The following is a 13,153-nucleotide window of genomic DNA, read 5'->3' on the forward strand; positions in this document are numbered from 1 at the left end:
GAAAGTAAATTATAATGTAAATATGGCTTGCTGATCATGGAATCTGAACTGTTAGTTATTTGAATGGTTCAGAATGTTTAATGGCACCAGGCTAATGAATCCATGTCCACAGTAGGTACATACACACCTGTTGCAAGCCTTGAATGATTCTGTCTGTATACTCCCAGTATACTCCTTGAATAGGTGTGGCCAAGGTTTGATTTAATAACTCATTTTCTCCCCTTTGTTTCAGACTGACTTTTCCTTCATGTGCTGTTTTTTTGTTTTTTTGATTTTTTTGGCTGTGCCACTTGGCTTGTGGATCTTAGCTCCCTGACCAGGGATTGAACCCAGGCTACTTGGTGAAAGCACTGAGTCCTAACCACTGGACTGTTAGGGAATTTCCTTACATGTTTTCTTTAGGAATATTAATGTAAAAATAACTATTTTAAATTTTCTGTTAAGCATTTGATTGTTCCTTGTGCTGTGTTAGATATTTTTGTGTAAATTACCTTTTTTCTTTTGAGTTACTTCCTTGGGATTATAGTCCCCAAAGTAGAATTGCCGGACTTAAAAGAAGCAATGGTTACATAGTCATTATTACATTTTTGTTATTGGTTTTAGTACCTCTAGTAATGTACCTTTTTTTCCCTAAGGCACTGTAAAGATTAGATTTTAACACTTAATTTTAGCTGATTTTATTGTTATCTTAGTTATTTTAATTTGTACTTTATTTTTCATTACTATTTTTTCTATATTTTGTTCATTTATGCTTTTTTTTCCCTTCTCATTTTGAAACATTTCATTTTTTATTCCCTTGTCTACCCAGACAATATTGAAGAAAATATTTTAAAGTTTTTGTTTGGTTAAACCCTTTAAATTTTGTGTTATTAAAGCATGTGTCTTTCTTGGTTCATAAATAATTTTTGCAGCAGATTGTACCTTTGAAAGCTTTCCTGTGTCACAGACACTATATAGGTTGAAAAAAAAATGAGAGAGCAAGGAACAACCATAATTAAGATAAATATCCAGAAAGATAAATATGGAGGAAAGAATTATTTTGCCCTTTCAGTTAGGTGTCTCCATATGTTTGCTAAATATGTTTTATTAATTATATACATTTACAACTTACTCTTTGTCTACCTAATATGTGGTGTTCTAAAATTTGGATCTTAAGGCATCTAAATATATTTCTGCATATTCTTCTTTGTATTTCTTTCATTTTTTTCTCTGACTTCTTTTTTTTACATGTAATTTGGTTTATTCATTGTTAGTTTTCATTGATAACTTTCCTCCTACTGTATGATAGCAACCTTGTTTAGTTCTAATACTTTATTGCTATGAAACTTAGTTGATGTGTTGGATGACTTCATAATTATCTTTTCTGTTGTTTGTCCACAGATAATTTTTAGCTGTGAAAAATTTTAATTTGTAACTTACAGGTTGTAGATTGAGTTTAAAATTTTTAAAAATTTAGTCAATAGCCATTTTTTAATAGGGTAGCTCAGCCAATTTACATTTGTTAAAATCAGTACACCTATTCTCCCTGTATTGTTGGTTAAATTTAACTTTATTGTTGCAGATTTTTGTTTTGCATTTAAACAAGAATGGATATTGGATTTTATAAATGTTTTTGACCACCTATTAAAATAACTAGAGTTTTTCCCAGTTTAATCTTTAATATGATAAAACAAATTTTGGGGTGTTGAGTAATCTTAGCATTCCTGGGATAAATCCAGTTCAGTCATAAAATATTCTTTTATTGGGTGGGCCAAAAGGTTCATTCCGTTTTTTCTGTAAGATGGCTCTAGTAGCACTTAGTATCTTTAACTTCATTCGAAACAATTTTGTTAGATTGTATGTGACAGCTGTTATATCAGCATGCATTTTAAAAAAGACTTACCAAAATTGGTGAATTTTTGTATAACCATTTTAATATTGAAGTTGGAAGAAAAAAAGCAACATTTTCGTCATATTATGCTTTATTTCAAGAAGGTAGAAAAGCAAGTGAAACGCAAGAAAAGATTTGTGCAATGTATGGAGAAGGTGCTGTGATCGATCAAACGTGTCAAAAGTGGTTTGCAAAGTTTCATGCTAGAGATTTCTCACTGGATGATGCTCCATGGTCAGGTAGACCAGTTGAAGTTGATAGCAATCAAATCGAAACAATAATTGAGAGCAGTCAGCGTTATACCATGAGGGAGATAGCCGACATACTCAAAATATCCAAATCAAGCGTTGAGAATCATTTGCACCAGCTTGGTTATGTGAATAGCTTTGATGTTTGGGTTCCACATAAGTTAAGCAAAAAAACCTTTCTTGACCATATTTCTGCATGCGATTCTCTACTGAAACATAATGAAAATGTTCCATTTTTAAAACAAATTGTGATGGGCAATGAAAAGTGGATACTGTACAATAATGTGGAACGGAAGAGATCTTGGGCAAGTGAAATGAACCACCACCAACCACACCAAAGATGTTGATGTTCTGTATATGGTGGGATTGGAAAGGAGTCCTCTATTATGAGCTTCTTCCAGAAAACCAAACGATTCATTCCAACAAGTACTGCTCCCAATTAGACCAACTGAAGGCAGCACTCGACGAAAAGAGTCCAGAATTAGTCAACAGAAAACGCATAATCTTCCATCAGGATAACACAAGACTGCATGTTTCTTTCATGACCGGGCAAAAACTGTCAAAACTTGTATGGGAAGTTCTGATTCATCCGCCATATTCACCAGACATTGCACCTTTGGATTTCCATTCATTTTGGTCTTTACAACATTCTCTTAATGGAAAAAATTTCAATCCCCTGGAAGACTGTAAAAGGCACCTGGAACAGTACTTTGCTCAAAAAGATCCATCTTTTGGGAAGATGGAATTATGAAGTTGCCTGAAAAATGGCAGAAGGTAGTGGAACAAAAAAGGGTAAATATGTTGTTCAATAAAGTCCTTGGTGAAAATGAAAAATGTATCTTTTATTTTTACTTAAAAAACCGAAGGCACTTTTTGGCCTACCCAATAAAACATTGCCAGGGAATTCCGTGGCAGTCCAGTGGTTAGGACTCTGTGCTTCCACTGGAGGGGGCACAGGTTCTATCCTTGGTCAGGGAACTAAGATCCTACAAGCCACACTATTTAAAAAAAAAAAAAAAAAAAAACCTTGCAGATTTTCAGTAATCTTTATTTTGCTTTCTAGAGTATTCCAGACAGACCCTCATATGAAAATAGTGGAAAAGTCAGAAATTTCAGGTAAATTTGTTACTGCAATCCCTGCTAAATCTGTTGTCTATATAATTATGCTGTGGTTATCTAACCAGATAATTGGTATAACTTAGTATCCATCTTATTGCTCAAAAAGTGTAACTTGTAGAGTCATGTACCAAAATGTTCATTGCAGCTCTATTTACAATAGCCCGGAGATGGAAACAACCTAAGTGTCCATCATCGGATGAATGGATAAAGAAGATGTGGCACATATACACAATGGAATATTACTCAGCCATAAAAAGAAATGAAATTGAGCTATTTGTAATGAGGTGGATAGACCTAGAGTCTGTCATACAGAGTGAAGTAAGTCAGAAAGAGAAAGACAAATACCATATGCTAACACATATATATGGAATTTAAGGAAAAAAATGTCATGAAGAACCTAGGAGTTAGACAGGAATAAAGACACAGACCTACTAGAGAATGGACTTGAGGATATGGGAAGGGGGAAGGGTAAGCTGTGACAAAGCGAGAGAGAGGCATGGACATATATACACTACCAAATGTAAGGTAGATAGCTAGTGGGAAGCAGCCGCATAGCCAGGGAGATCAGCTCGGTACTTTGTGACCGCCTGGAGGGGTGGGATAGGGAAGGTGGGAGGGAGGGAGATGAAAGAGGGAAGAGATATGGGAACATATGTATATGTATAACTGATTCACTTTGTTATAAAGCAGAAACTAACACACCATTGTAAAGCAATTATACTCCAATAAAGATGTCAAAAAAAAAAAAGTGTAACTTGAGCCATGGGGGGCAGAATGAAAGGTACATGGTTAGTATTTTTTTTTATTGTTAATGTCCTTATGCAATTTTTCTAATGCTTAATCAGTGTATTATTGAAAAACTTTAATCTTTTCTCTATTTATAGAAACAGAAGCAGGAGGAAATGTCCTATTTATGCAGTAAGTAAAAAAATGTGATGTAAATTATACTTTAAAACTTGTTTATTCCTATTAAATGAAGTGTTTTTAAAGTTAAAATTCTTTTTGTTTTTTATTTCCATTCCCTTTTGTGGAATACTTAGGATTAATTCAGAAAACAAATTCTTTGCATAATTTAATATACTGCTATAGTTGATAAGTATGTGCATTGTACACCTTATCCTATTAAGAGGGATGAAACATTCCACTTTCATATATAAATCCTCAAATACATGAGCTAGTACAAAACAATAAATACCAAGTCCTTAGATTTTTTTCATTAAACTAGTTTTTCTTATTATAACATTAATACAAAAATTAAATAGCAGTAGGCTTGAACAAATGAAAACATACTTATCTTAATCATAAGAGAAATACAAACTTAGACTATATTGAGACATAATTTTTCATCTAATCAGTTAAGAATATAGGTAAAAAGTCTCATTGCTAGTGGGTATATATTGTAGAAGGCAATTGGCAATATCATTCAAAATTTTAAATGCACATGCTCTTTGGCTCAGAGATTTCATCTCTGAATTTATCTTACCAATACACTTGTAAATGTGTGAAATGATGATATAAAGTTATTCACTGTAACATTTATTTTAATAGTAAAAGATGTAAAAGATCCTAAAGGTCCATCAGTAAGGGACTGGTTAAATAAATTACAGTTTTTCCATGTAATTGACTAGTGTTGAGCTGGAAAAAAAAAAAGATTCTCTTTATATATTGACAGAAAAATCTCTAGGCCATATTACTTAGGCTCCTCACAGATAACCACTGTTGATAATTTTGGATGTCCTTGCAGAAATTTTATATGTATATCCAAGTGCATGGTTTATCTTTAGCTTTTTTTTTTTTTTAGACAAGACAAAAATGGGATCACTCAAAGTCTTTGGCACTTTCCATGTTGTTACATGTAGATCTACCTCAGTCTATTATAATCTGTTGTATGTCTGCACCAACATTTAGTCAGCTCCCCATTGATGGACATTTGGGTTAACTTTTTTTTGGCTGCGCCCTGGGATCTTAGTTCCCCAGCCAGGGATTGAACCTGGGTCCCCTGCAGTGGAAACGCGGAGTCCTAACCACTGGACTGCCAGGGAATTCCCTGGGTTGTTTCCTTTGACTTACCTTTTTTTTTTTAAAGCTAAATTTCTAGAAAATGAGTTGCTTTACAGGTCATTCGTTTTTTCATTGTTTTTTTTTTTTTAATTTATTTTAATTTTGGCTGCGTTGGGTCTCCGTTGCTACGCTCAGGCTTTCTCTGTTTGCGGGGAGCCGGGGCTACTCTTCATTGCAGTGCGGGCTTCTCACTGCAGTGGCTTCTCTTGTGGCAGAGCACTGGCTCTAGGCGTGTGGGCTTCAGTAGTTGTGGCACATGGTCTCAGTAGTTGTGGCTCCGGGGCTCTAGAGCGCAGGCTCAGCAGTTGTGGCTCATAGGCTTAGCTGCTGTGAGGAATGTGGGATCTTCCTGGACCAGGGCTCAAACCCGTGTCCCCTGCATTGGGCAGGTGGATTCTTAACCACTGCACCACCAGGGAAGCCCCTACAGGTCATTCTTTAAAAAAAAAATAGGTAATTCCCTGGCTGTCCAGCTGTTAGGACTCCATGCTTCTACTGCAGGGGACCCGGGTTCGATCCCTGGTCGGGGAATTAAGATCCCGCAAGCCTCGTGGCACGGCCAAAAAATATATATATTCTTTTAATAAAAAATTAAAAAGAAAAAGCAAGCAGCATGTATTAAACATATTTTTATAGTGTTCTTGAAATTTAGATATCTGAAAAAAATTAATGGTAAGGTCCTTTAATTGCCTTGTAATTTTTTCTGCCAGCATTAGATGTCTTTTTTTTTTTTCTTTTGATTTATTTTTTGCGGTACGCGGTCCTCTCACTGTTGTGGCCTCTCTCGCTGCGGAGCACAGGCTCCGGACGCGCAGGCCCAGCGGCCATGGCTCACGGGCCCAGCCGCTCTGCGGCATGTGGGATCTTCCCGGACCGGGGCACGAACCCGTGTCCCCTGCATCGGCAGGCGGACACTCAACCACTGTGCCACCAGGGAAGCCCAGATGAGTCTTTTTTTAAAGATGTCTTTGGAGTTTTCTGCCAGTCACCCTGCGAAAACCTATTGCCTACCCTACTCTTTCAACTGTTGTGATTCTTGGTAATTGTCCAGAGTATAGATTTTTAAATTACTTTATAATTTTTAGGAATAAGAATCCAGAAGATAACTACTGTGAGATAACTGGTGAGTATGATCAGAGTACTTTTCTTATCATACGTTTTTCTCTTTATCTAGATTCCTTGAAAAGTAATATGTAAGAGAACCATGAACAAAAAATGTAGAGAAAGTGTTCTTCTTTACACAAAATCTTTAATTTAAAATTTCACAAACTTACTAATATTTCTCTCAAACCTGCTGTCCCTGTTGTTCTCTGTCTTGAACTCCCACTCACTGTCATTCACTCAAGTCAGGAATTGAGTCATGTTTTACCTTTTCCTCCTTTCCCCATATCCATTTGGCCCGATTCTCTTTGATTTTTTTTTTCTTTTTTTCTGGCTGTGTGGCTTGCAGGATCCTAGTTCCCAGACCAGGGATCGAACCTGGGCCCCCTGCAGTGGTAGCGAGGAGTCCTAACCACTGGACCACCAGGGAATTCCTCAGGCCCTATTCTCCTTCAATTCTGTCTCCAAAATATCTGGCCCATCTGTTAGTTATTCTCTGTTCCTTCTGCCCATATTTGAATTCAAGTCCTCGCTGTTCTTTCTTGAGCTATTGTATTTAGTTTCTTATCCTTCTAGTCCATTCTACATATTTCTAAATCTTATCATATTACCTCCCAGCTTACAGTTGTTCAGTGACACTATTTTGCTTACAGGATAAAACCCACACTCTTTAGCATAAACTTGGAAAACCTTTTATAATTTGGCTTGTTTTTTTCTCCAAGTTTATCTCCAGCCCTTTATAGGCTTCCTGTGCTCTAGCCCATGAATAACTACTTGCAGTTTCCCATGTGGACTTTTTTCCTGCCTGTATCCATTTGTAAATGCTATTTCCTCTGCCTAAAGTGATCTTCCTAATACAGTTTGTCTAACAGTCTTCTCATCTTTCACTTAACTTAGCTTTTCACTTAGCTTAAGTTTAGTGCTTTCAAAGTAACCAGTCCACAAACTGTTATAGTCCTTGACAGAAAAGGAACTTGCAATAGAATGTAAACCAACTACGGCAGTAAGCTACTGTTTAGCGGCATTTTTTTCTTAGCAAAGCTCTACTGATGAAAGGAATTTTACATCAGCTGCAAGCTCCTTATCTCAAAATAAATTAATTAATTGATAATAAGCAGTTCACCATCTGGCAACATACGTTAAGTAATACTGGCTTAAATCAAGCCTTCACTGACAAAACCAAGGAGTTAGTCACTCTGTTTTGTGCTCTTACAACACCCCTTTTATTTCTTAGTCTATTGTAGATTTTTTTAAATATAAATTTATTTATTTATTTTTATTTTTGGCTGCGTTGGGCCTTTGTTGCTGCGCACAGGCTTTCTCTAGTTGCCGCAAGTGGGGGTTACTCTTCGTTTTGGTGCACGGGCTTCTCATTGCGCTGGCTTCTCTTGTTTCGGAGCATGGGCTCTAGGGCACGTGGGCTCAGTAGTTGTGACTCGCGGGCTCTAGAGTGCAGGCTCAGTAGTTGTGGCACACGGGCTTAGTTGCTCCACGGCCTGTGGGATCTTCCCAGACCAGGGCTCGAACCCCTGTCCCCTGCATTGGCAGGCAGATTCTTAACCACTGTGCCACCAGGGAAGTCCCTATTGTAGAATTTATCATGCTGTATTTTAGGTATTTACTTTTGGCTCTCTTATTAAACTAGGAACTCTTTTGAGTCCAGAAATTTTGTCTTGTTCTTTGTGCTTTAGTATATGGTTGAGTTCTGGGGCACATAATAGGTTCTGAAACAATATTTGTTAAGTAAATGACAAGAATGGAAGCTGGATATGTAAATAAAACTTTAATTAAAAAGCCCATAATTACTTCATCATATTGAGTCGAGGTTGCCATAAACCCTTTGAAATATTCTAAATATTTACCTTTAAACTTAAGAATTTTTAAATGTATTTCCTGTTTCATTATAGCATCTTCAGTCCCTTCCTTATTTCCAACATCCAGTTTGTTACCTAAACCTTTATATTTCAGTTCTAGAATGTCTTTTTTTCTTTTTCTTTTCTCAACTTCCACTCTTTTTATTTATTTTTTTATACAGCAGTTCTTATTAGTCATCCATTATATACATATTAGTGTATATATATCAATCCCATTCTCCCAATTTATCACACCCCCACCACCACCACCACTTTCTCCCCTTGGTGTCCATACGTTTGTTCTCTACATCTGTGTCTCTATTTCTGCCCTGCAAACCGGTTCATCTGTACCATTTTTATAGGTTCCACATGGATGCGTTAATACACGATATTTGTTTTTCTCTTTCTGACTTACTTCACTCTGTATGACAGTCTCTAGATCCATCCACGTCTCTACAAATGACCCAATTTCGTTCCTTTTTATGGCTGAGTAATATTCAATTGTATATGTGTACCACATCTTCTTGAGGTGGGCTTGTATTGCTATAAACTTCCCTCTTAGAACAGGTTTTGCTGCATCCCATAGGTTTTGGATCATCATGTTTTCATTGTCATTTGTCTCTAGGTATTTTCTGATTTCCTCTTTGATTTCTTCAGTGATCTCTTGGTTATTTAGTAACATATTGTTTAATCTCCATGTGCTTATGTTTTTTACATTTTTTTTCCCTGTAATCGATTTCTAATCTCATAGCATTGTGGTCAGAAAAGATGCTTGATATGATTTCAATTTTCTTAAATTTACTGAGGCTTGATTTGTGACCCAAGATGTGATCTATCCTGGAGAATGTTCCGTGTGCACTTGAAAAGAAAGTGTAATCTGCTGTTTTGGGATGGAATGTCCTAAAGATATCAATTAAATCTATCTGGTCTATTGTGGCATTTAAAGCTTGTGTTTCCTTATTAATTTTCATTTTGGATGATCTGCCCATTGGTGTAAGTGAGGTGTTAAAGTCCCCCACTATTATTGTGTTACTGTCGATTTCCTCTTTTATAGCTGTTAGCAGTTGCCTTATGTATTGAGGTGCTCCTCTGTTGGGTGCATATATATTTATAATTGTTATATCTTCTTCTTGGATTGATCCCTTGATCATTATGTAGTGTCCTTCCTTGTCTCTTGTAACATTCTTTATTTTAAAGTCTATTTTATCTGATATGAGTATTTCTACTCCAGCTTTCTTTTGATTTCCATTTGCATGGAATATCTTTTTCCATCCCCTCACTTGCAGTCTGTATGTGTCCCTAGGTCTGAAGTGGGTCACTTGTAGACAGCATATATATGGGTGTTGTTTTTGTATCCATTCAGCAAGGCTGTGTCTTTCGGTTGTAGCATTTAATCCATTCACGTTTAAGTTAATTATCAATGTGTATGTTCCTGTTACCATTTTCTTAATTGTTATGAGTTTGTTTTTGTAGGTCCTTTTCTTCTCTTGTGTTTCCCACTTAGAGAAGTTCCTTTAGCATTTGCTGTAATGCTGGTTTGGTGGTGCTGAATTCTCTTAGCTTTTGCTTGTCTGTAAAACTTTTGATTTCTCTATCGAATCTGAATGAGATCCTTGCCAGGTAGAGTAATCTTGCTTGTAGGTTCTTCCCTTTCATCACTTTAAATATATCATGCCACTCCCTTCTGGCTTGTAGAGTTTCTTCTGAGAAATCAGCTGTTAACCTTATGGGAGTTCCCTTTTATGTTATTTGTTGTTTTTCCCTTGCTGCTTTCAATAATTTTTCTTTGTCTTTAATTTTTGCCAATTTGATTACTCTGTGTCTCAGCATGTTTCTCCTTGGGTTTATCCTGTATGGGACTCGCTGCGCTTCCTGGACTTGGGTGGCTATTTCCTTTCCCACGTTAGGGAAGTTTTCGACTATAATCTCTTCAAATATTTTCTTGCATCCTTCCTCTCTCTCTTCTCCTTCTGGGAGCCCTATAATGTGAATGTTGTTGCATTTAATGTTGTCCCAGAGGTCTCTTAGGCTGTCTTCATTTCGTTTCATTCTTTTTTCTTTATTCTATTCTGCAGCAGTGAATTAATTCTACCATTCTGTCTTCCAGGTCACTTATCTGTTTTTCTGCCTCAGTTATTCTGCTATTGATTCCTTCTAGTGTAGTTTTCATTTCAGTTATTGTATTGTTCGTCTCTGTTTGTTTGTTCTTTAATTCTTCTACATCTTTGTTAAACATTTCTTGCATCTTCTCGATCTTTGCCTCCATTCTGTTTCCGAGGTCCTGGATCATCTTCGCTATCATTTTTCTGAATTCTTTTTCTGGAAGGTTGCCTATCTCCACTTCATTTAGTTGTTTTTCTGGGGTTTTATCTTGTTCCTTCATCTAGTACATAGCCCTCTGCCTTTTCATCTTGTCTATCTTTCTGTGAATGTGGTTTTGTCCCACAGGCTGCAGGATTGTAGTTCTCCTTGCTTCTGCTGTCTGCCCTCTGGTGGATGAGGCTATCTAAGAGGCTTGTGGAAGTTTCCTGATGGGAGGGACTGGTGGTGGGTAGAGCTGGCTGTTGCTCTGGTGGGCAGAGCCCAGTAAAACTTTAATCTGCTTGTCTGCTGATGGGTGGGGCTGGGTTCCCTCCCTGTTGGTTGTTTGGCCTGAAGCGACCCAACGCTGGAGCCTACCCAGCTCTTTGGTGGGGCTAATAGTGCACTCTGGGAGGCATCACACCAAGGAGTACTTCCCAGAACTTCTGCTGCAAGTGTCCTTGTCCTCATGGTGAGCCACGGCCACCCCCTGCCTCTGCAGGAGACCCTCCGACACTAGCAGGTAGGTCTGGTTCAGTCTCCTATGGGGTCACTGCTCCTTCCCCTGGGTCCCGATGCTATACTACTTTGTGTGTGCCCTCCAGGAGTGGAGTCTCTGTTTCCCCCAGTCCTGTCGAAGACCTGCAATCAAATCCCGCTATCCTTCAAAGCCTGATTCTCTAGGAATTCCTCCTCCCATTTGCCAGAGCCCCAGGTTGGGAAGCCTGACATGGGGCTCAGAACCTTCACTCCAGTGGGTGAACTTCTGTGGTATAAGTGTTCTCCAGTTCGTGAGTCACCCACCCAGAAGTTACGGGATTTGATTGTATTGTGATTGCAGCCCTCCTACCATCTCATTGTGGCTTCTCCTTTTTCTTTGGATGTGGGGTATCTTTTTTGGTGAGTTCCACTGTCTTCCTGTCAATGACTGTTCAGCAGTTAGTTGTGATTCTGGTGCTCTCGCAAGAGGGAGTGAGCGCACGTTCTTCTACTCCGCCATCTTGAACCAATCTCTAGTTCTAGAATGTCTTGAGTCTAATCCCTTATTTCCATTCTTATTGTCTCTTGCCCTAAGACAAACTCTCAACGTGTTGTATCTGAACTTTTAGAGTAGCTTCCTCATTGGTTTATCTTCTCTTGAATCTTCTTTCTTCTCCTTCTCTTGAATTATTTTTATAAAATGCACGTCTCATCCTGGAAACATTTAGACTCCTTAACATAGAATAAAAGATGCCTCAGAATCTTACCCTAATATCTTGGTCTTTTTTTGTTTTTTTTTTATTGGAGTATAGTTGTTTTACAATATTGTCTTAGTTTCTGCTGTACAGCAAAGTGAATCAGCCACACGTATGTATATATCCCCTCTTCCTTGGATTTCCTTCCCATTTAGGTCACCACAGAGCATTGAGTAGAGTTCCCTGTGCTATACAGTCTATTCTCATTAGTTATCTGTTTTATACATAGTAGTGTTTGTATGTCAATCCCCATCTCCCAATCCACCCCACCCTTCCTTCCCCCCTTGGTATCCATACATTTGTTTTCTATGTCTGTGTCTGTCTGCTTTGCAAATAAGTTCATCTATGCTATTAACATTTTGGTCTTATCAGTTGGTACTCTTTACTATGTAACTTCTACTATCCAGGAAATAAAAATAGAGAAGTGAAGGAGGAAAAAAAGTAGTCCACACTTTCCACTTTTAGAATCCCACCTTCTCTACCACATTCGAAAAATATTTTAATCACACAGAGAATACAGTAATCACTGAACTCTCTGTCTCTAAAATGGGAAAATTTTAAAGTCTCAGTGAAATTTAGGAAGGACTTAGTAACTGAAAAAACTTTAGTAAATACTTGTAGCTGATGAAATTCCTAAGAAAAGGGAAGTCAGGCTCTTGGTGATATATATTTTTGTCATTGACTATAGTTTTTCTTTTTACTTAATAGGGATGAATACATTGCTTTGTGCTCCCATTCAGACCCAGATGCCCCAGAGAGAGGTATGAGTTCATGCAAGTGCCTTCATATTTTAATCTTCTTTGATAGTTAAAACTTTTAAAACACAAAAAATTTCATGTTAGTGACATGATTTAGGGATTACTTACCAAAATGGACCAACATAGACTGGAAAAACTACGTACCTTTCCAGTTAACTAAGTATAGTTAAATGACTGCCAGTTTAAATAATAGGGAAATATGTTAATTATATAAGGACTTCTCAACTTTAATGGGCATGTGAATCATCTCAGGATTTTATTAAAATATAGATTCTTATCCAGCAGATCTGCAGTAGGTCCTGAAATTCTATACTTCTAACAGTCCCCTAGGTGATACTAATGCACTGGTCCACAGACCATACTTTGAGCAATAAAGAGTTAGACCATGTCCTCACAAGTAAAACCACTGCATTCAAGGACAACTCAACCACCCAAGAGTATAGAGTGTACTATAAATTAGCCATCATGCACTTATTCCTTCCAAGTCTTTTTTACTTAGAATGAGAATGACCTATCTAATATAACAATTAGAATTTACATTATAGTTACATTTGGTATTGTCAGTCTTTTCATTTTTTAGTCAGTCTAGTGGGTGAATAATTAACTT

The 13,153-nt window shown here is 37.3% G+C and overlaps 1 protein-coding gene across 5 annotated transcripts in view; it reads left to right on the top strand.

Annotated features, from left to right (window-relative positions):
• The window catches only part of KNL1 (kinetochore scaffold 1), a 63,969-nt gene that overhangs the window by 16,721 nt on the left and 34,095 nt on the right, over window positions 1-13,153 (top strand). For all 5 annotated transcript variants that reach the window (XR_013825603.1, XR_013825604.1, XM_079909714.1 and 2 more), the window contains 4 exons: window positions 3,182-3,234; window positions 4,122-4,155; window positions 6,384-6,421; window positions 12,497-12,549. Coding sequence is in view for 3 of the 5 variants with exons in the window: in XM_079909714.1 (XP_079765840.1) it covers window positions 3,182-3,234; window positions 4,122-4,155; window positions 6,384-6,421; window positions 12,497-12,549 (178 nt within the window). In the remaining 2 variants the exon portion in view is untranslated. The remainder of the gene's footprint in view (window positions 1-3,181; window positions 3,235-4,121; window positions 4,156-6,383; window positions 6,422-12,496; window positions 12,550-13,153) is intronic.

This window comes from Stenella coeruleoalba (genome assembly GCF_951394435.1).
Source record: "Stenella coeruleoalba genome assembly, chromosome: 2".
Classification (NCBI taxonomy): Eukaryota; Metazoa; Chordata; class Mammalia; order Artiodactyla; family Delphinidae; genus Stenella; species Stenella coeruleoalba.